This window comes from Aspergillus versicolor (assembly GCF_001890125.1).
Source record: "Aspergillus versicolor CBS 583.65 unplaced genomic scaffold ASPVEscaffold_3, whole genome shotgun sequence".
NCBI lineage: Eukaryota > Fungi > Ascomycota > Eurotiomycetes > Eurotiales > Aspergillaceae > Aspergillus > Aspergillus versicolor.
Genome location: NW_024467526.1, coordinates 596,608 through 618,154, shown reverse-complemented (window position 1 = coordinate 618,154; position 21,547 = coordinate 596,608). Strand labels below are relative to the sequence as shown.

Genomic DNA, 21,547 nt, shown 5'->3' with positions numbered 1-21,547 from the left:
ATAGCATGGGAATGACGACTTGCTTGACAGGGAATCTGAGTCGGGTTGTTGCGTGGTGGACAGTCGACCGGAGATCGATCGGCAAAAAAGTTGGCTGCGGAGAAGTGACCAGTCCCGGGCGGTCGACCAAATTGCTGCGGTGACTATCGCGAGTAAACAAAGCTCAACTTCTTCCACTCTCAAACCCCCTTCAGCAGCAGAAACGCACTCATCTTCTGGTGATATTCAATTGCACACATATTAGATTGCAATGTCTGCGTCAAAAGATAAGTCCAAGGTTCACAAGCTCTCCTTGAAAGGTAAGCACCCACCCCTCTGTCCCCCGCATACTAGAGACTCACCAGCAATAGGATCCGGAAAGCTTGTGGCCGAATTCGTGAGTCCGCCATTGCCACTGCCATAGTTGATGCTAATGTATTCAGTTTGAATACTCTATCAACTCCATCCTGTAAGCTTGTTCTCGCAGGTCTCCGGATCAGCTCATTAACGCCGCTCCAGGTTCCAACGAGGGGTGTATCCTCCAGAGGATTTCACAACGTAAGTCTCAATGCCTCTCATACTTTGGGGGAGTACAAACTAACTATTTTTTTGTCCAGTGTCAAGAAGTATGGCTTGAACATGCTCGGTTAGTCGACCCTCCCCCTCCCCGCGACTCCCGTTAACGGACTCAGTCACCGCCGATGATCAGGTGAAGGCGTACATCAAGAAGATCATGTCTCAATTGAACAAATGGATGCTAGGGGGCAAGATCTCCAAGCTCGTTGTTGTTATTACGGACAAAGAGACTGGTGAGCACGTGGAGCGATGGCAGTTTGATGTGGAAATATTTGGGAAGAAGTCCAAGAGTCAGTCGACTCGCAAGTCAGGCGATAAGGAGAACGATACGCCGGGGTATGTTCTGTCAAATACGTCAAATTTGTGCACTCGCTGACAGTCTTTATTCCCAGAGATGCCCAGTCCGAATCCCCGGAAGCCGAGAAAACAGAAAAGCAAATCCAAGAGGAGATCCAGGCTATCTTCCGACAAATCACTGCCTCTGTTACATTCCTTCCCGTGTTGGACGGCGACTGCACATTCAACGTCCTTGTTTACGCAGATGCAGACTCGGAGGTTCCGGTCGAATGGGGCGACAGCGATGCCAAAGATATCAAGAATGCCGAGAAGGTACAACTTCGGAGCTTCAGCACCAACAACCACAGGGTAGAGACGATGGTCAGCTACCGTCTTGCCGATTAAACGTGAAATGAGAAGCTGGTCAGGCGTTTTGTCGGAGTCACCTTGTTGTTTTCTAGGTTATTTCCGGGTATATAACAGATATCTCGCATCATAATGATTAACAATGATATATGATCATCACGCTCTACACCAAGGCAGCTCTATTATCCAGGGAAACCACTCGCCGCTATCCCAGCAAACCAAATCCTCAACCACAGTTTCCAAACCAACACCAACCCACAGTCCCCTTTCCATTCCATCAACCCATCCTCGCTTCACCCTCTTGTCCTTCAACTCGCCCCCAACGCCATACTTATCCTCTCTCCATAGCCCTATACCCCGTTTCTCCTCTCCCTCCACCAACTCTTCTAATGGCGTCACCTCCTCTGGCGGATTTATCCCAACAACACTCCCTCTACCCTGTTCACCCATCCCCACAGCCGGGAAATGACACTCCATGAACCGTTCTCGCTTAAACTCATGCGTCACCACTGTCACTCTCTGCGGATATACACCCGTATATAACCGAAAGTGAATAATAGAGAATAGCACATTCTGGTAAGAATCCGCGGCATGTGTTTCGGCCGTCACCCTGCTTGGATCTATACGAGATGCGTAGCCGAAGAACTGGTTGTCTTTTGCAAGATTCTTCATAGTTATCAATCAGTTGCTCTCAGTTTATACCATGCATTTTTTATATTACTAAATCAACTTACCAGATAAGAATTCCCCTCGGTAATTTCAGTCGCTGGTCGTTTTGTCGCGCCCCTACATTCAGCGTCCGTCGAGTTAGCAAGGCCAGGCACTCATAGAAGGGGTTGGAGGGGATATCCAATCCCATGACAATTCTCTCAACCAGTCCAGGATTAACATATGGTTAGTTAATTGATAGCACATACCCAGAAAAAACAAGTAAACTCTCTGCATCCTGTGCTAAGAGCCGAATACCTGCCTTGACATGCTCTGTAAACGTAGGCGTTTCCCCGCGTTGAAAGGGCTCAATTAGCCTGTTAATAATCAGACATATATCAGTCTATGGTATATCTTATATCCCATAACATTAATGAGTCTAATCTTACCATTCTTCCTCGTCTTGGCCCTTATTTGGTCCGCCCACATAGATTGCGTGGCAGCAGACGACGATTAAATGTGTGGGCATTCGGACGCCGCTTACTGTGGATATTGGTAAAGTAGTAACTAGGGGTGTAATAGAGAGTATGATAACGATAGAAACTGGGGGTATATCTCAGGCCCTTCCTAATCCAGCTGGTGTGAAGGAATAAGTGCTACTATAAAGTAGGTGCAGTGGTACGGAGTGGTGTACCTCCCTTGACGAGCCCCACCATGGATCCAGCTTATTTCTACTGCAAGTCACTACTGTTTGGGAGCGCTCTTCGAACCCGACCAGGGTAGGTTATTTACAGGTTAAATTTTTGTGAATAATGAATATTGAATATTTGGTTGACTACACACACGCAATAAGCCTGGAAAATCCTCAAAAGAGGCCCTGTCAAACCATTCAGGGCAATTCAATTCCAGCACAAACACCCCAATCCGTCCTATACTGGGTACCTATGTAATGTACAATGCTCGCTCTGTCCAGATATATCATATGGCTTAAATCCGATGCTAGAAATAGACATAGAAACAGAACCGAATGCCGAACAAGAGCCGCTGTAAGGTATTAGATGAGAACGGCGCCACCCAGTGTAATCCTAGATATCCATCCCTAACTCCACAGAAATCACTATGCGTGTATTGTATGCAGGTGAAAGCAAAGCGCCATGCTAGTAGATGAAATGGTGTTTTCGCGGATGAAAGATAGAATAAAGAAATGTGGCGACAGATGAAAAAAAGTCAAGCCCGATCAGGTCAAGTCAAGTCACAACGCCGGAACACCGTCGGGGTTGATCAAGATCGAACCGAAAAATTGGAGTATGTAAAATGCGAAAGTAATGCAAGTGAAAATGCACGTCGGGGTATCAGGTTTCGTCGATGATACTAAGTTAAGTTAAAGAGGGTCATGGCGAAATGTACAGTCATCGCCCTTGAGACACCTTCCTTCAGCCCAGTATCGGCATGCAACTAATCCGACCTTGGGCTAATTCAGAGTCAGTATAAAGCCGAGTATGGGGTCTGGGATCAAATACTTACGTGTTTCTTATTGGGTGGGTTCATTCGGTTCCGCTTCCACCTATCGTCGCCATCAGAGCCACCATTTTCACGCATACGTTTACGCTCTGGGTCCTCGTAGTGCCCCGATGATTGAGGCTGAGCTGGAGCCGCGGCTTGAGGAGGGGTGCTGCCACCCGTTTGCTGGGTTTGATTTTGGTTGCTGAACTGGGAGATGATGGCAGCAAGATATGGCGGTATGGCCGGCTGCTGAGGCTGGGCTTGAGGTTGAGGTTGAGGCTGAGGCTGAGGCGGCGGCTGTGATTGCGCTGGCTGCGGTTGTGGTTGCGGTTGTTGTCCACCATAAAGCATAGCCAGAAGCCGCTGGTCGATTGCAGGGGGCTGAGGAATTTGCGGGACTTGAGGCACCTGTGGCTGCGGCTGAGGTTGCTGTTGTCGAAGCATGCTGATCGTTTGCTCCAGGTTGAAAGCAGGGGTTTGCGTCGGGGTGGGAGCTTGAGGTGGGGGAGTTGACTGTTGCGGCTGGCCAGGGTTTTGGATGGACTTGAGCAGGTTAAAGACGAACTGATTATTCTGCGCGCTCGGCTGGCCCTGGGGAGTCGGCTGAGGCTTGGTCATCGAATAATACCGCTCTTGTCTAGCCTTGACTTGATCTGGCAACTCTCCAAATGGAAGGACCTCGGGCACCTCTTCGTCATTATCCGGAGGTGGGGGCTCCTTAGCAGACGGGGGCACATCCGCAGGCGAAGTGTGGAACACCATAAGCGTCGTGGCTTCCCGATGCTCCTGAGCCTTCGCTTCGGGACTCGTAGGTTTCTGGGTGCCACAACGTTTAATATGGTTCCTCGCACGGTCCTCAGCGGGGATGTCGCCATCATCAATTTCTATGCCAGTTAGATACGGAAGAACAAGATTAAATGGCAACGGGTTCTTACCAGAGGGAGCATAGTATTCAAAGAGCTGCTCCTCTCGCGCACCGCTATCATCATCCTCTTCAAGCTCATCCAGATTCTTGTGAAGTTTGAGGACGCTTCCTTCACCCTTCACGTCACCTACTTGTCGAGAACGGTCACCCGGTCCAAGCTCCTCATCCGGATCGTGGGTGAAGTAGCGAATATCAGTAAGAGAGTCATCAGGTTTCCAGGTGACGCGCAATTTTCTTCGCGCCTCCTTGCGGAGTCTCTTTTCCCGTTCTTCTTCTGTCTCGGGGGTTTTACTTTCAGGAGTCTCCTGTGGAGCAGGTTCTTTCTGCTTGTTAAGGTCTGCCATGATATCACCGAAAGAAAATGCTGGTCGGGGGGCATCTTTCTTTTCAGCAGGAGTGCTGTCACGTCATTAGTATACGAAATCGATAGAAGAATCCGCGGACAGTTCTAGTCAACTTACCTGGTCTTAGCGGCTGCGGCGGCTCTCTCCGCATTCGATGTACCGGGTTTCTTGGACGCGGAAGTTAGAGTTCCAAAAAGGTTCGTGGGTTTTGGTGCAACAATGTTCGCCTTTGGGCGTGCGGCAATAGAAGCCGCGCCTCCAGGGGCCTTGTTCTCTTGCCCAGCCTCTTGATTGCGCTTAGCCGCGCCATTAGTGGATGGCCCGCTGGGCTTCAAGCCGGGCTTGGTATTTGACGTAACTACTACCTTCTTCGCAGCCGGCTGTTGCCCGTTGGTCTCCCCATCTCGTGGCCGTTTAGACCCAGAGATATCTTTACGCGCACCATCTACAGCTGCGCCATCAGGGTTTTTGGCGGGCGAACCTTCCTGTGGATCTGATTTTCTTTTCTCCTGCTTCCGCTTGGTCCTTGCGGCGGCGTTGTCGAGTATGGTTTGTGAAAGAGTTTTCACTTCTGGAGTGCCCTTCTTCACAAATCTTGGGAGCAATTTCGCCACATTCGTTTTCTGGAGGACATCTTCATCAACAGTGATGAATCGGGCGAGCAACTGGAAAATTATGTCAGCAAATAGTCACACAACTAGTAACCGCAGAAGGGTCGGCATAAAATATTCACCTTCAGGATATTCAAAGTCAACGTTCCGTCAATATCGGAGGCTTGGTGCCGGTCCAAGAGGAAAGAGTACATTGCTGCTACAGCCATGGGATGTTCACCCAGCCTAAATTTCAGTCAGCTTCCCAACCCACTACCGAGTAGAATAATTAAAATAATCGAATCCAAAAGCCTGGGGAACTTTCAACCCGGTGGTGCTTTGCCAATTCTATGTGGTGTTCACTGCTGTTCCTTAGGAAAGAAGCATTCTTCTCATAAATCACAGGCAGCTGAAGGCAATCGTCACCGAGTACAAAGTTAAAAGTTCACCCTTATTATGTAAGGATTCTTTAAGACATGATGGCAACCATATTAGGGAGATTACATGAGAGGTTCTCTCAATTTGTTTCTGACTTCTATGGCCGTGGCAAGAATATGCCAGGTAGGCAAAACAAAGGAAAAGGAAGAGGAAATTCACATACTTTTCAACGATGATAGGGTGACCTTTGGCAAGAGTGGTACTGACGACGACATCCATGAGGCGTCGTTGCAGGGCAACCTGCTTTCTAAGCTCACTTGTATTGCTCGATTCACCCTTATTTTCTGCTGTTTTCAAAGCCTGGGCGCTTTCTTTCCACGTATCCCTTAGGCTTTTAACAACGTCTTTGAATGCAACTAATGCGTTCTTAACTTTGTCGACCTTAGGCCGTCTATTACGCGGAGACCACACAGCACGGAGCGCATCATACTGTGCAGCAGCTTCAGGTTCATTAGGGCGAGTAGGCGGTAGAGGAGATGGCTCTTCTGGCTCCTGTATTTCAAGAGAGTCATCAGACTCGTAACTATCTGAGCCCGAAGAAACCGAGCCTTTCCCGTCTGCCTTTTTAATAGCTGCCTTTTTAGGTTGAGACTGCTTTTTAGTAGCGGGTGGTTTAGCTCGTATGGGCGCAGGCTTAGCTGCCAAAGGAGGGTTTGCTGGTGGAGCTTTAAGGCCTACTTTGGGGTTAATGATTAATTACAGAATGAAATCTAACACAAACATACCATTGATAGGAGCGACCGCAGCCCTCGGAGCCTGGCCAGGAACAAGGCCGCTGTTCATTCTAGGCTGGCTCATAACCGACTGCATGGGTACATTATCCGGGAAATACCTATACATTCTAGTTAAAAGCATAAGAATGAGCACTAAAAAGGAAGTAATGAAGGGAGAACGTACTTTGGATCCTCTGCGGGGTTTACATAAACAAATTGATTGTTTAAAGAGGGATTGTTTAGAGAGGAGTTCTGTGTCACCGGCTGGGGAGGGTTGATGAACTGCGGGTTAATCGTCTGCTCCGGAATACCTTGCGGCTGCTGTGAAAATTCATTGGGAAAGTTGATGGAGGGGTGCTACTAGAGTTAGTTAAATACTCAAGGAGAAAAGGTTTGGTAAATTGCCTACCGTAGGGTCATCAGGGAACCCGGGGGAAATGGCATATTGCGGAAGAGAGTTCTGGTGCAGTGGTGGGTAGGAGGCAGGTTGTGGCTGCTGCTGAGGGGGTTGCGGCGAGTGTGACTGTGAGAAGGCATCCGGAATCGCAATATGTTGAGGGGCGTAGAAGTTGGGATTAAATGAGTATGACTGGTAGTGAGAATTATCGGATGCTGGGGGTCTCGAGTCAAATGTCACCTGTTCCTGGGCATACGGTGGCACCTGCCGATACTGCGCCGGCATCCCCAGTTCCTGCGGTGTTGGGGGAGCCATGGCAGGTTGGTGATGCAGCGGGTTTTGCTGCCATGACTGGGGCGTTGGCGGTTGATATAAGCCATGGCCCTGGTCACGTTGGAGTTGCTGTGAATGCAACACAGGATGGTCCCAGCCTATTCCCAAAGGCTGCTGTGGTGGTGGTTGTGGAGTCGACTGCTGCTGAGGAGGGTGTGAATGGTGATGTGAAGAGTCCTGGTTGGCATACGGATCCAGACTCCAGTATTCGGGAGGCAGCGAGGCCGGGTTTACTGGGTCCATGATGGCGCAGATCCTCCGCCAGCCCGAATTGGCTTAGGATTGCAAATTGAAGAGAACCCAAGTTAAATACTACAAGGCGGCGGATGTAGGTAAACGAAGCCTGAGAAACCAAGCTGGTTCACAGTCAACGCAAGGTATCGCCTGGCACGTGCGATACTCCCAATTAGGAAAGGATCCAGTGCCGCTTTAACCGGTTGGGGAATCGGAGGTTTGCGTTGTTTGATTGGCTGCGACCGGGCGAGGAACAGCGCAGGGCAGGAACCTTCACTGGGACAGTTGTGCAGGCGTCCGCGGTGGGAGCTGGCCGGGGTTGAACTTGCTTGACGTGCTTGACGTGCTCACTGCTGGTTTCTGTGCTCCTGCTGGCCCTCAGAGCTTAGCAGCAAGTTAAGGTACGCAGGCGATAGTCCTGGAATACCTGCGAGTCCCGTTCCACGCTGCTGCACCCTCTTCGCCTTTCTCTTATTTAATAAAAAGCAGAACAAAAAAAGGGTCTTTGCGATGCACAGGCTGGAGCAACGCAGTTCGAATACACCGACCAAAAATTAGTACTGTCGGTCCAAGTAGACGTATAGACGTAGATAATTCTGTTCCCTTTTCCTCTTGGGTTTCTGCTTTTTTTTTCTTCCCCAAAGTATCCTCTTAACCGGTCCCTCTTCAGTTTCCCTTTCAGCCTTTGACTCTTTTTCCCGCTCGTACGGCTCTCGTACGGGCTCTCCTAAACTTGAAGTTTCCTTAAAAGATGGAACGAAATGACCCTAATCAGAAGAATCGCTCAGAGCTGCCGTTAGACAGCATTGTCTCGCTTTACAGGAAGGGTTGAGTGGTTAGGGAAGGGGAGTAGGTGGTGACGACGGGATGGCTGGGTCTCACTGAGTGGGCAGAGCTGCAAATTCCCCCCTTTCAGCTCGCTGGCTGGGTTCACGTGATGTGTTTGCTCTGTTTGCTGCCGCGGTCAGAAGCGGCTTAGCCCGATTACCTCAGCCGGTCCTCCTCAACGGGAAGCTCCCAGAGGAGGCCAGGTGGAGTGTGGTTGTAGATAGTCCTATCTAGATCTTTGGACGTCCTCGTGCTGAGCTCCTGTTCCCGTGGTTGCTCTCTTGCGATTCAGGTTTGTGGTTGCGAGCACCTCCAGCCATCTCACTTTTGCCTCGGTTGCTTAGTGCCCTTGTGCTATCGGCGACTTCTTATTGTCATGAACGGCTTTGGAGCTAGGTAAACTGAGAATAGGCACCATGGCATCCCAGCCCACCTCTCTACGAGACCGTCAGGTCGGTAGGTTTCTGGCTCGCTCTCCATTCTACCGCGCTGTTCCTGGCTAACAATATCTCAGTTTCCATTCAGAAAATCCTTAACCTGAACCACGACCCGAGTACCGCGGAGGACGCCACCCACGAACCCTCCGCACAAGGCCTCATTTCAACCCCTATACTCAACGAAGATGGCGACCCGATCTGGAAGGTGTTGGTGTTTGACAACATGGGCCGGGATGTTATCAGCAGTGTACTGCGTGTCAATGATCTCAGAGCTTGGGGGGTAACCATCCATCTGTATGCGCTCCTCCCACTTTTCCTCCGCGAGACGACATTACGCCTAACCAAGTCTTAATAGGGGCATCAATGCCACTCGATACCCTATCCCCGACGTCCCAGTTGTTTACCTTGTCGAACCTACGGCTTCTAACATCCAGGCGATTGCAAGCGACCTTCAGCGCGGCCTTTACTCCCCCGCCTACATCAATTTCCTGTCATCCGTTCCCCGCCCGCTTCTCGAAGACTTTGCGTCTCAAATAGCAACAACCGGAACGTCCGAGCATATCTCTCAGGTCTACGATCAGTACCTAAACTTCATTGTTGCCGAGCCAGATCTCTTCAGCCTGGGTATGGGGAATGATGCCTACTGGAGAATCAACAGTGCGAAGACCAGCGATGCCGACCTCGATGAAATCGTTGATAGGATTGTCAGTGGGTTATTCAGTGTCAGCGTTACGATGGGTATGTGAAATCGTAGTCGAACAAAGTGCGTCCCTTGCTGACCGAATCCAGGTGCCATCCCAATCATCAGATGTCCTAAAGGCGGTGCGGCGGAGCTTATCGCCACGAAGCTGGATCGCAAGTTGCGCGATCACATACTAAACTCCAAGGATAACCTTTTCTCAACCAACAAAAAGTCCACTCCCGGCGTTCCTTCCGCGCGGCCGGTCTTAGTTATCGTTGACCGCAACGTCGATCTGGTTCCGATGCTCTCTCACTCGTGGACCTACCAATCGCTTGTGCAGGATGTTCTCCAGATGAGACTGAACCGTATAACGGTAGAAACACCTCTAAACGAGTCGAACCCTTCCAGTGGCACCACAAAGAAAGCATATGATCTCGGCAGTAATGACTTCTTCTGGAAGCGTAACGCGGGAGCTCCATTTCCGCACGTTGCAGAAGAGATTGATGCCGAATTAACACGATATAAGGAGGATGCCACTGAAATTACAAGGAAGACAGGAGCCTCATCGATCGAGGATCTGCAGGCTGACACGAGTGCCTCCGCGCAACACCTCAAGGCCGCCATTACCCTCTTGCCAGAGCTGCGAGAACGCAAGTCAATCCTAGACATGCACATGAACATCGCCACTGCTCTTCTGAAAGGTATCAAGGACCGCCAACTAGATAACTTCTTCGAGCTTGAAGAAAGCATCACAAAGCAATCCAAGGCACAAATGCTTGAATTAGTCAATGACCCCGCCAAGGGCACCAACCCAACGGACAAGCTTCGAATTTTCCTAATCTGGTTCTTGAGCACCGAAACTGAACTCTCACGGGCAGACATCGGCCAGTTTGAAGAAGCCCTCACCCGCGCAGGAGTCGAAGACGTCAGCTCCATCGCGTATATCAGGCAGGTCCGCGAGCTCACTCGAATGACAATGATGACCACAGCTGCGCCGCAACAGCAATCATCAGATATCTTCCGTGGATTCTCTTCCCTCTCCAACCGCCTAACAGACCGCATCACATCAGGAGCCCTGGGCGCCAACTTCGACTCCCTCATTTCCGGCGTCAAGAACTTCCTCCCCGCCAACAAAGACCTAACCCTCACCAAAATCACTGAATCAATCATGGATCCGACTGCAGCATCCAGCTCCGCAATCGCAAAAACGGAAAACTACCTATACTTCGACCCAAGGAGCACCAACGCCCGTGGAACCATTCCCCCTGCATCCGCCTCCCGCAACCCCCAATCAGGATCGTCCGGCGGTCCAGGCACAGGAGCGAGCTTCGGCCAGCGCCGCCAAGCCTTCAACGAAGCAATCGTCTTCACGGTCGGCGGTGGAAGCATGGATGAGTATGGCAACTTGCAAGACTGGGTACAGCGCACAAGCGGGCAACAGGGTAACGAGGGAGCGAATAACAACCGCCCCGGGAATGAGCCTCTTGGTGGCCCAAGGCGGAGAGTTGTCTACGGCAGTACGGACTTGATGAATGCTAATGATTTCTTGACTGAGTCCTTGGCAAAATTGGGAAGGGAGGGCTAGATATCTAGATGCCTCTAGATACAGCTTTTCTTTCTTTTCTTTTTCTGCTTCTCTCCTATTGATGGAGTTGTGTTTACGATAGATTTCTTGCCGCCTCGCAAAACTTGAACTTGCTATAATTTAATGCCTAGCTTAACTTGTGAATAAGATGACTTTTTACTCTCTTGGTTGTTTTCGTCACGGCTCCGTATCATGGAATTCTCACCGTAGAACTAGAATGGGAGAGTAGCGTATGAGTTAATACCTCATTATTACCTAGCTATATGCTATATAAGTAAACTGAATAACGGTTATTCGCTCCCACGATGTCTAAGCCAAACCAACCGACCACATAGTCGAGTCAAAGCCAGACCGAATCGAGGCGGGTAAACGGGTAGAACATAAAAACAAAGGAAAACGAAAATAGCAACATGTCCGACTGGAGAGAAATGAACTGAAAGAAAAAGAAAAAGCAGGAAGCAGAAAAGAAAAGAAAGTCATCTGATATATGGCCCGCTCTATGCATCCGTCCCATGCATACCATGGCCCATTGAGTCCAGCCACTCGGCATGGTAACTAACGATCAATGCAAGAATAAACAACCCCCCATGATGCACCCCCGAGTAAAGGGCAGCTACGCTGCATGAGTGAACGGAAAGAAAGGATAAAGAAGAGATGCTATGCTACAGAGAAAAAAACGAAAGACAAAGAAAAAGGCGGTGGTGCCCTATCACACGATCCCAAGCGAATCCCTCCTCGCACTCCGCACAGAAATATCATGTTCAACTGCAATCCCGGACTGCTCAGAAGAAACCGAAGTAGATTCATTCCTGAAACCCTTCTTCTTGTTCTTGTCCTCCTTCTCCGTCAAGGGCCGCGATTCGGAATAGCAGTGAGTGCATTGCTTGGCGGTTGAATTAGAGGATGCCATCGTGTATTGCTGGTGTCTGCCCTTGTATCCTGAGAAAGAGAGGATCTGCCACAGGTTGCGGCCGTTGGAAGAGGCTTGATTGGGTTTGTCAAGCGTTGTGCCGGCCCACAGAGAAGATAGAGGTAGGGAGAGGGTTACTAGGGTTAAGACATTGGTGGAGAGTTCTGGGACGTCGGTTGAGTAGTTTACTATTGAGAAGATGGCTGGTAGAGTTGGTTAGCTGACGGTTCACTTTTCACTTGGGGGTTAGTAATACCTGGGATGATCAGGGTCTGGCAGCCCATGACGAAGATAACTTTCATAGGGCCGAATTCGGTGATACCGAGTTTGCGACGGAGTCGAATGGCAAAGCCAAGTTTTGTTATGAAGACCATACAGAAGAAGCAGATGCTCACGGTGAGGACAATGTTCGCGGTGCTCTCCAACCAGTTGAGGGGCACCGGACTGTTGGCTGAAATGATAATGCTCTTTACGTTCTCAACCGACAGCCAGTACCGAAATCCGGTCGGGACGAGGGCAACAACGACAGACACGCAAAGCAAAGCACGACGGTAGATGCGTCTCAGGTTCGAACAAACAACCTGCGTCTGAAGGACCAGCGATACCTCGATGATCGTCAGGAGCAAAGCTGCGAAAATGACTCCCAGAGCGGAGTTTGCATAGTCAGAGGTAGGAACTTGGGAGTAGTCGCCGGTGAAGACTGCATAGGCTTTCAAGAAGCCCGAGGTGAAGACGATGATCGAGCAGAGCAGTCTCGCGAAGTTGAGGAGCAGTGCGAGACAGTTGAGCCAGAAAACATAGGAAGCACGCTTCTCGGCTCTAGTCAGCAGAAGAAGTATAACCAGAAGAACGACAGTTGCTCCAAGCTGCGAGCCGTAGTTGATGCACACCCGGATCGGATACTGAGCAAAGTCGTCGACCATGGCAATGGGCACGTCGAACGGAGTTCCATCCGCGAGGTGGAAAGTGACATTTTGGGCCCAGGGGTCAAAATCTGAAGACATGATAGTTGATGCAAGGAGCAGGCGTAGTGTGGCGGGGTAGTTGGTCCGTTTCGCAAGAGACTGTAGAAGAGCTTGGGACTCGCCAAAGGGGATTGCAGGAGGAAAGATGGTATAGGAAGGAAGATTTGTATATAAGAGATTCAAGCACGCAGATTCTCCTGCAAGGTCTGAGGGGTGTTCCTCTGGATAATCACTGATTCTGCAGCCACACGGATTGAAATATCGCCATGTCTTGCTGTCCTGGTGTAACACCCAAGACAAACAATATCAAGAGCAGGCAAGGAGGAAATGCAACAATATAGGGTTCGCTGCAAGCCAAGAAAAATGACTGGCACTCATGATCGTCACCTCAACCCACAATCCGCAGGCTGGTTGTGTTGGGGCCCGGTGCTGACTCGAGACAAACAATAGCAAGCAGTGGCGGAAGAACAATAGGTGTTGCGGACGACGTCACCTAGGGGCGCAACTCCATGGCGCAGTATAATATAAGGTGTCTCCCATGGTCCGCCGTGATTGCATCTCTTTCAAAAATAACCTCGGGGGGTCCATCCATTGAAACCATGATTCCGAGACAAAGAGAAGCAGTACACAGCCGGAGGCCGGAAATGGCAGCCAGTCTGACAGCCCGGCATTCCAGACCAGCATTCGTCCCAGGGTAGATTAGCGACTAGCGACTAGCGACCATTGAGATCGCCGCTAATCCATGGCCCAAATCTTCCTGTCTATTTTGAATTTCACCCTAGGTAACAGATTCCTCCAGAGCGTGGTTCATGCCGGATTCGCGGGTGCCAGGGCCGCTGTGAGCCACAAGGGGTTAAAACTGAGAACAGTTCCAAGTTCCAACACCAACGTGCAGCTTGAAATCACTTCAAAGGCCCCTTGCTTGGCCTCCTTGATCTCCTTGGCCATGTCAACGTGGAATGGCGTCCTCCGGTTGGCTCAGTCGCCATGCTTTGAAGTCTATACACTGAGGCCGTAGGCACGCTTATCGTAAGCAATGGATATTATCCATGCCGGCGGCTTTTCTGCTTAAGCACAGGCCTGTGCCCCGCATGTTTGCGTCAATTCAGGTATAGAATATAACTAGTCTTGAGGATTGGTGTTGTAGGCGTGGACCGTATCTAGTTCAGGCACCGGGGATGACTGACTAAGGGCCAAGACTGCGGGGATGCTCTCCCGTCAAGCTTCCAATTGTGTCAGTGAGTGTCCATCGATCAACTCCCCGCCCCCAGAGCTCCCTCGACATGGCTTCGGTCCCACAGAGGACGCTGAATTGGTTGTACAGTGTTCTGATCAGGGTGAGTCGCTGAAATCATCGTCTGGAATGGCCACCGCTGACCCATTCAGGACCACTACGACCCTAGGCAAACATATCAAGATCCCAACCGCACCTACTACGATGTCGCAAACGTCCTGGCCAAATTTCCCACTCTCGCCCCTGAAACCGCGGTCTACAGTAAGCTTCGGACATTCTTGGTACCCAGTTAGCAAACCCAGTTATTGACGCATCGCGCTGTGCAGCCTACGAGACCGGATTCTCTGCTCTCCTTCTGCAACTGTCAGGAACATTACCCGTCAACTATCGCGGTACCGTTTTTAAATTTCCTGTCGCATTATGGATCCCGAATACCTACCCCCGCGAGCCACCGATTGTCTATGTGAGGCCGACAGAGTATATGACGGTTCGAGTGGGCCAGCATGTGACGTTGGAGGGGAGGGTCTATCACCATTATCTAGCGCACTGGGCTGGGGCTTGGGAGGTTAGTACAACTGGCGTTTGAGAGAAGTTATTCCGTCCTCCAGCTTCTGACTATTGTACCCCACAGCGCTCTTCTATCCTTGATCTCTTGTCGATTCTACAGGACGTCTTTGCGAAGGAACCGCCGGTGAAATACAAGCAGCCGCAATCTGTACCGCAACAACCGCACCAGGCGCACCAGGTCCAGACACCCCCTCCGCGTCCTCCTCTACCCCCAGAACTCGCAAGTTCATCCATTCGTACATCAGTGCCTCAATCGCCTGCAATTCAATCCCCTCAGCTTGCTTCCCCAGTACCACCTCCTCCTCCCCCTAAGCCAGGCCAGCTACCAAGCGCTACGGATACACCGCAACAGAGCGCTCAAGTGCAACATCACAACACTCCGCCGCCGCTACCTCCATTACCACCGAAGGAGCAGGGCCATCGACAGTCAATATCTCAAGTTCACGGCGCTGTCGGGAGCCCACAGAACAGGACTTCCCAGTACCTACCACATCAAGGCAATGTCCCTGGAGGACCATATCCTCCGCAAGCGCAGGTACCACCTTTCCAACCTACACAGCAACATACCGCTCCCGCTCCGGGTCCTGCATATACTCCAGGCCCCGGTTACTATCAGGGCCCAAACGGAACACGCGATATTGCCCCGCCTAATCCACCTCCTCAACTCCAAGGGCAACAGGTGTTTCCTCGCCCGACATACCACCAACAGCCTCCCCCAGCTCCGCAAGTACAGCCCCATCCACCTCATCAGGGGCCGCCTCGAACTGTTCCAACCAGCCAGCAACCACCCCTGCAGCCAAAACCCGCAGCAGAAGATCTACTAACATCTCCCTTCGAGCTCAACCTCCCATCCTTCACGCCTACGGGCCCCGCACCACCCATTCCCCCAAACCCGGAAAAAGACGCCCTCCTCCAAGCTGTCTCCAAAGCCCTCACCGAAACCCTCCAAGCAAACATCGCCCACTCCGAATCCGCAGCCCACTCTCTAACCTCCCAATCGCACTCTCTCCACGCCGCAATCACAAATCTCCAAGGCGAAATCTCCTCCCTAAACACCCTCAACTCAACCCTCGAGTCCAACACCTCCGTCCTCCAACAATCCCTCCACCGCGCAGACGCCGTCATCGCAGACGCCCAGTCCCGCGTCTCTACAACCCAGCCCTCCTCAAGCGCAGACCCCGCGTCCACCGGCCTCCCCGCAATCGACGAAATACTCGTCGCCCCGACAGTCGTGGGCAAACAGCTCTACGACCTCGTCGCCGAGGAACGAGGCATTCAGCAGGCTATATACGCTCTCCAAGCTGCCCTCGTCAAAGGCGTCATCAGCGTTGAGACCTGGTCCCGCCATACCCGTGGTCTAGCTCGTGAGGCATTCATGAAGCGCGCGCTGATCAGGAAGATTGGGAAAGGGATGGGGCTGGAGGAACACGGATTTTAGTTGGTATAAATGACATTATGCGTTATGTGATAGCATTTGCTTTAGAGATGATGAATCTTAATCTACTGGTAGATGAGATGAACTATATTTATACTTAAAATGCTTCAGTCAGTACTTGAATACTTCCCTAGGAATCTGATACATATTTTACTACTAATAAAAGCATCTAGCGGCTTTTTCTCTTGCTCAAGTCATCAAAGGGTCAGTTCAGGCGTAAGATACATTCACTACAGAAGCAGGGAATTAACAATCTGAAAGACAGTAGAGAAGGAGAAAGATAGGTAGGTAGGTAGATAGGTAGATATTGTTCGAAGTCAACAGAGGACCAGATAGGATGATGGATATATAGAAGAAAAGGTGAAATGAAGGAGGCGTAGCGTAGCCATTCATATACAGAGAAAAGGGTGGCGGTGTCAAATAAAAGGTAAATCAAGAGCATCGCATCTATAACAATAAACAAAATGGTGAGATTGAGATTGAGATTTCCACCCCCCCCCCGTGCGCCAAATGGGAACCCAACACCAAAAAAAGAATCAGACGTCATGAATAATAAACAGAGGTAAATGAGGTGTTTTTCTCTCTTCATTTTTTTGAGCGGTTTATTTTACTTCATTTACATCTGCGAAGGGACTCTCTCCACGGGGAGGCGGAGCTCCGCTGTGTCGTTTCGTGCTTGCGTCGGACCCGTCTAAGAAGGCCGAGTTGCGTTTGTTGTCTGTCTCGGTTGGTGTTTCGGTTTGGTCGTTGAAGGGGCTTTGGACGATAGCTGGCGAGTCTTCGATCACTGTTGGGGCATGCGATCGCCGAGTCGTTTCTACGTTGCTGGATGTGTTGTTCTTGGTTGTGGCAGTTCCCCCATCGTTTGACGAACTCACATCAGCAGCAGAGGTGCTGGACGAGGGTTCGGGACTAGATTCGGGTTGCTCCGCAATAGGCTGGACGGGCGATGATTTGACCGCGTCGTTCTTCTTTCCAAGAGTCTTCACCATGACAGGTTTAGCAGTGACAGCACGGCCCACAATTGAGCTGTTGTTGTTTGCGTCGGTAACTCCTGCCTTGGCGAGCTGCGACTGAGTGATAGCAGGAACAGCGGGGGCATCAGGGCTCAGTGTGTTAGGTGAACTGCCATTTTGGACGTTAACAACAGCAGCACGAGTGCGGGTCACCTGCTGAGCAGGGATAGGGCTGACAATAGCGTCGTTGCGGTAGATAGTCGTGGCGACACTACTTCGTAGAGTGTTGGCCATGGAACGGCGATCGGTTGTCATATCAGACCAGGACGAGTCGCGGAGATCCCCAGGCATGAAGAAATGCTGATCGGCCGACGCGCCAGGGAGAGGAGGAACAGGGGGTACGAGAGGTGTGTCCGGAGGAGATCGGTTTGTGACGCCCGGAATGTAAGCAATTTGAATAACATTCGACGCTCGAGTCAAAACGGTCGACGCAATCGAGTGAGTTGACTTCCTCGACTGTGCAGCACTGGCGGCACCACCAACAGAACGGGGAGCGTACGAGCTCTTTTCCGACTCGTCCGATTGTTGTTGGCGCTTTTTGCGGATGACGAACCACCAGATCAGAAAGGTGATGATTCCAACCACCGCAAGACCTCCAATAACACCACCCGCAATGGCGCCCGCGTTGGTTCCTCCCCCTCCTCCTCCTTCTCCACTAGACGAACTCTCCTGTGAGTCTGAGGAACTGCTTGTGGACGTTTTGACACAGTTTACAGATGCGCATTCGTTGCATGACTGTGCTGTCATCATGCATGTTGTGCCCGACGGGCAGTTACATGCAGGAGCTTCTTGCGGACATTCTTTACAGCCTGAGCCGGCACGGGCAAACAAGGCTATGTTCTGTTAGCGATACATTTGCTAGCGGTCGGCATAATAACAGCACATACCGTGAGGTGAGAGGGGATCAAGAGCGTGAGGAGACATGGTGAAATGGTTTGAAATAGTGCCGGAACAAAAAAAACTCAAAGTGCTGTCGTGACAAATATGAAGGCTTCGCTGGGTATTAAACGGTGTTGGAAAAATAAAAGAGCGGCTTGCCGGTCAACGGCGTAGAGAGCGTGGTTTGTTGTGAAGAACGAGTGTGCAGATACTCCAGACGTCGAGTCGTGGGAGTTATAGTTGGATCATGAAAGGAATCGATGTTCTTCGAACTGAATAGGTCGAGGCTGGCACACTAGAACGGGCGACTATAAGCAGTAATGGTCATAGTCTGCTATTCAGTGGATCCGAAATATTCAATATATCAAGGTTCAAGGCCGGGGTCCTCCCAATCGGACAATTTGTTGCGTCGTTAGGATGGGTGGCTCGATGTCAATTGCTTGGTGGTCCGCCGCCAGGAGGTTGACGTTGTTGGACACGCGTTTGGCGAAGGTCAGGTACGAGCGCAAACGACGGTTCAGGGGAAACGAAGCAATCCGAGAGGGGAAAACAATCCCTCGACGATGCGAAGGTCCGGGCAACGAAGATAGAAACTATATTGATGAAGTAGGAGGGGGATATAAAAGAAAGGGTAATATAAAGCAGTCAAGAGAAGGAGATGAAAGAGAAAAGGCCTCAAGTTGTCTCATCAACTGGGGGGTTGGCGGGAGTGGAGATGAAGGAAGAGGGAGCGCCAGACGACAATTAAAGGCACCAGGGAGAGACAGTCTCGATTATGCGCACGCACTCCCGCTCGCTACCTCCACCGTTTCGGCTTTGTTCGCTGCCACGGCTGCTGCTTTCAATCATATGAAGTCGTTTCTGTACTACATAACTCCCTGGTTATTTCACGATCATATCATGAGGCCGGCTGTGTCACCAGTCTCCAAATTTCGAGGTTTCTTTATATTAAACTCTCGGCCTCGATGCGCGACATGAAAGAGCGAACCAGTCACGCAGCCGCCAGCGAGTCCGGAAAAGGTATAGAACCAACACTGTAACAATGATTTTCTCTCGACTCACTCGTTGCAAGTCCACTATCCTTCAACTTTCCTGGCAGGCGCTTGGGTCGATCAGACAGCCCACCCAGCCATGTCGAACTGCTTCGGGCCAAATACAGTCTAGCCAGGGCCCCTAGCATGGAGCTTAGGCGGTCCGGTGTCTCATCTCACACAGCGTCCTTGCTAATTGAGCCAGATCCCGTCTGCGCAGGGCGTGCGCGAGAGGCCGGCGGGCGTGTCCCAAGAGTGGTTCCTGGAGCGGGCGAGTGGTTCTGGACCAACCCACGTTCTCTCCGGGAGATGAGGGAGATTACACCGGGGCAGCTGGTCGAATCACATCGCTTCTTCGCCTGAGGCACGGACGGCAGGTAATCAAAAGGACGAGGGCGACGCTCATGCCAACGTTGACTGCCCTCCGATCCTTCCTTCTTCCGGCTTGCTGGCGTCCACCATCAAGAATCCAGATCATGGTGGAGTCTGGAGGCTGATTATTCAAGGCGCATCAGTGTCAAAGGCCCAAAGTCTCACAACACTCATTCGTTCCCCAGTGACTGTCTCCATCTTATTGACCACTGTCCAGACTCCAACGTGGGGATTGGCGAGCTTGGATCTAAGATTGTGGTGAAGCAACTTTAGCAGCGTGCTGTCGCTCTGTCAAGGTTCGCTCTCTCGGAGCATAATGTCCACCGTAGTCCACTGTGCATCAACCTGTCTGTTGTTCTAGAGTTGTCAGTGTCGGTCTTGAGTGGGGAGGCCAACTCACTGTCAGTGTGAGGTTGTAGGTCGATCATACAGTTTTCCTGCATGTGTCGGGAAAGAGTGACAGAGTTTTAAAGGCAGCCTGACGCACATTTGTCTGGGCCTGCACGGTGATGGGGCATCTCAGTCTGACCAATATACGCAGGGCTGTTGCCCAACGTTCAATGCGATCTATCAAAAATCTCGTGTGTCTGTTATCGGGATAACTTAGACCAGTCGGATAACAGATTTGACACTGTTGCATCAGCTGTTGCCAGGTTCAGCTGATAAAAATGCACCTGTTCAAGGTCATTGAGGATTGTGTTGCAGGCGAGAAAATGGATATATATTCCCGCAACCACCACTTTTCCCATGACTTGGCAGCCCACACAGCAGCAGATATTTATACAACGTAGACCACACCAATCGCATGCTATACCATCCAAGCATTATTCAATTTTGTCGAATATAGAGTAATACTATTCGACGATAAGAATACCAATTGGCATCCAGCGGTCCTTCGACATGGCTGGATATGCTACAAAGTTTTCTTCCAGTTTTACTACTAGAAGCCAGCACTTCCTTATTCACCCAGGTACAAGGCACCGACGATGTGAAGTCGACATTACCCCCGATCACCGAGATATGAACTCATGACACTGTTGCCGCTTGGAACTGCAGGTACATGCTCCGTTTTTCGGACTCGGCTGCATCCGAAATATAACTGCCAGGTACAAGAAGTACGTCTCCATAGATACATGTGGATCATCACAACGACAGAGCCGATGTGCAAAGGCCACCTATTACAAGGGAGGGAGCCTGCTTCTTCGGTAGCAGTGTGGTGCATTAATTTTGTTTTTTTTTTTTTTTTAAATAAACTCAGCGGACCCAGAAGAGACATTGTGTCGGTGTCATTAAAGTGCGAGCATTACATCCCGTTGTGTGGACATGCCATGCCGTTGGGCGGCTGGTCTCACTTGACATCTGCACTATTTAGAACTCGTTCACTCAAAGGATCTGATCGACGTCATGCTAAATGCCTGCACAAGGCTCGAAGCGGATGTCGCATGTAAAACAGAGCAACTGAGAAAAACCAGAGCCGTGGAGGAGATACCAGGGAGAGAGAGAGGGGCGTTGAGATTTCTCAGCCTTTGACGCTAAAAGCGCTGATCTTTAGGGTAGCATACCTCAGGCAGTGAGTTTGATATTCAGGTAACCTGCAATGCAACCACTCCAGCTGAGGATTGGAGGGAACTGCATTAATCATGGGCTGTTCCGTCAGGCGACTCATGTCCCGTCCCAAGCGGTCAGTGTCAGTGTCAGCTCCAGAAGAGGGGTCTGCGGCTCTGCATGACGCTGAAGCCGTTGATTGGAGTTGCATCCATCTCCATTATTATTCTCCAGCAGACCGGCTGAGCTGGCGCTAAGGGTCTAAGAATAGGAATGGAAGACGACTCGAAAAACGGCCAAAATCGCGGTTAGTCGCTGCTCAGCCACGGATAGGTTTAGGGGGCAAGACGAGTTTGCAAAAACCAAGCACAATACCGTATAGGAGAAATTGGGTGGCGGTGCCACTGAAACAATGATTGACCACTAACCAAGCCCGCTGGCAGTGGGCACTCCACCCACAGTCTCCAGCGTTCTTCGGATTGGACGGTTGGACAATCTCCTCGAGTTTGGCAACAATTAAGGATGCAAAACTGGCTTCCCGAGCGACCAACGGCAAAGAAACACGGTTTCGCACAGTCGCTCTTAAGAGGGTCTGCTATATTTGGCGGAGAGCTAACCGGTTCGGGGCCATCGGATGACCCCGCCAGGCCCCCTGAAATGTTCCGCCTGGAGTGTCTGGTGGACGGCGGACGGCTAGTAACACTCGATCTGAGAATACAGAGCTTCATCGCATCATGAA

The 21,547-nt window shown here is 50.8% G+C and overlaps 7 protein-coding genes across 7 annotated transcripts; 3 read left to right on the top strand and 4 right to left on the bottom strand.

The window, feature by feature from the left end:
• The first annotated feature begins 157 nt into the window (after positions 1-157).
• On the top strand, positions 158-1,661 carry ASPVEDRAFT_39159 (spindle checkpoint protein MAD2). The gene is made up of 7 exons (XM_040811858.1): positions 158-299; positions 351-376; positions 423-448; positions 499-537; positions 597-625; positions 672-891; positions 948-1,661. The coding sequence occupies exons 1-7, from the start codon at positions 251-253 to the stop codon at positions 1,234-1,236; spliced, it is 678 nt and encodes a 225-aa protein (XP_040665550.1). The 5' UTR covers positions 158-250; the 3' UTR covers positions 1,237-1,661.
• ASPVEDRAFT_81377 (DUF218 domain protein) lies at positions 1,354-2,374 on the bottom strand (the record flags this gene model as incomplete). Its single annotated transcript, XM_040817030.1, has 4 exons — positions 1,354-1,863; positions 1,932-1,983; positions 2,115-2,222; positions 2,295-2,374. 4 exons carry the CDS (start codon positions 2,372-2,374, stop codon positions 1,354-1,356), a joined length of 750 nt encoding a protein of 249 aa, XP_040665549.1.
• An 852-nt stretch (positions 2,375-3,226) lies between these two features.
• Positions 3,227-7,331, bottom strand: ASPVEDRAFT_81376 (uncharacterized protein; the record flags this gene model as incomplete). Its single annotated transcript, XM_040817029.1, has 9 exons — positions 3,227-3,316; positions 3,370-4,232; positions 4,284-4,672; positions 4,735-5,282; positions 5,351-5,453; positions 5,809-6,319; positions 6,371-6,477; positions 6,543-6,715; positions 6,768-7,331. 9 exons carry the CDS (start codon positions 7,329-7,331, stop codon positions 3,227-3,229), a joined length of 3,348 nt encoding a protein of 1,115 aa, XP_040665548.1.
• A 1,016-nt stretch (positions 7,332-8,347) lies between these two features.
• On the top strand, positions 8,348-11,022 carry sly1 (syntaxin-binding protein). Its single transcript, XM_040809028.1, has 4 exons — positions 8,348-8,606; positions 8,665-8,881; positions 8,943-9,325; positions 9,377-11,022. The coding sequence occupies exons 1-4, from the start codon at positions 8,567-8,569 to the stop codon at positions 10,852-10,854; spliced, it is 2,118 nt and encodes a 705-aa protein (XP_040665547.1). The 5' UTR covers positions 8,348-8,566; the 3' UTR covers positions 10,855-11,022.
• Positions 11,023-11,563: 541 nt separating this feature from the next.
• preB (alpha-factor pheromone receptor STE2) lies at positions 11,564-12,768 on the bottom strand (the record flags this gene model as incomplete). The annotated part of the gene is made up of 2 exons (XM_040817028.1): positions 11,564-11,967; positions 12,021-12,768. The coding sequence occupies 2 exons, from the start codon at positions 12,766-12,768 to the stop codon at positions 11,564-11,566; spliced, it is 1,152 nt and encodes a 383-aa protein (XP_040665546.1).
• A 1,244-nt stretch (positions 12,769-14,012) lies between these two features.
• On the top strand, positions 14,013-15,968 carry ASPVEDRAFT_26555 (putative endosomal sorting complex protein TSG101; the record flags this gene model as incomplete). The annotated part of the gene is made up of 4 exons (XM_040809926.1): positions 14,013-14,066; positions 14,116-14,224; positions 14,257-14,528; positions 14,595-15,968. The coding sequence occupies 4 exons, from the start codon at positions 14,013-14,015 to the stop codon at positions 15,966-15,968; spliced, it is 1,809 nt and encodes a 602-aa protein (XP_040665545.1).
• A 585-nt stretch (positions 15,969-16,553) lies between these two features.
• ASPVEDRAFT_39153 (uncharacterized protein) lies at positions 16,554-17,942 on the bottom strand. The gene is made up of 2 exons (XM_040811856.1): positions 17,869-17,942; positions 16,554-17,814 (listed from the first exon to the last, which is right to left on the bottom strand). Exons 1-2 carry the CDS (start codon positions 17,903-17,905, stop codon positions 16,568-16,570), a joined length of 1,284 nt encoding a protein of 427 aa, XP_040665544.1. The 5' UTR covers positions 17,906-17,942; the 3' UTR covers positions 16,554-16,567.
• Positions 17,943-21,547: the final 3,605 nt, after the last annotated feature.

Bases quoted from the DNA above. Each gene is read 5' to 3' on its own strand.
- ASPVEDRAFT_39159 (XM_040811858.1), top strand. From the start codon at position 251: ATGTCTGCGTCAAAAGATAAGTCCAAGGTTCACAAGCTCTCCTTGAAA. The intron at 300-350 runs GTAAGCACCCAC...CACCAGCAATAG, and splicing joins TCACAAGCTCTCCTTGAAAG to GATCCGGAAAGCTTGTGGCC. The intron at 538-596 runs GTAAGTCTCAAT...TTTTTTGTCCAG, and splicing joins CCTCCAGAGGATTTCACAAC to TGTCAAGAAGTATGGCTTGA.
- ASPVEDRAFT_39153 (XM_040811856.1), bottom strand. From the start codon at position 17,905: ATGTCTCCTCACGCTCTTGATCCCCTCTCACCTCACG. The intron at 17,815-17,868 runs GTATGTGCTGTT...AACAGAACATAG, and splicing joins TGATCCCCTCTCACCTCACG to CCTTGTTTGCCCGTGCCGGC.
- sly1 (XM_040809028.1), top strand. From the start codon at position 8,567: ATGGCATCCCAGCCCACCTCTCTACGAGACCGTCAGGTCG. The intron at 8,607-8,664 runs GTAGGTTTCTGG...ACAATATCTCAG, and splicing joins TCTACGAGACCGTCAGGTCG to TTTCCATTCAGAAAATCCTT. The intron at 9,326-9,376 runs GTATGTGAAATC...GACCGAATCCAG, and splicing joins CAGTGTCAGCGTTACGATGG to GTGCCATCCCAATCATCAGA.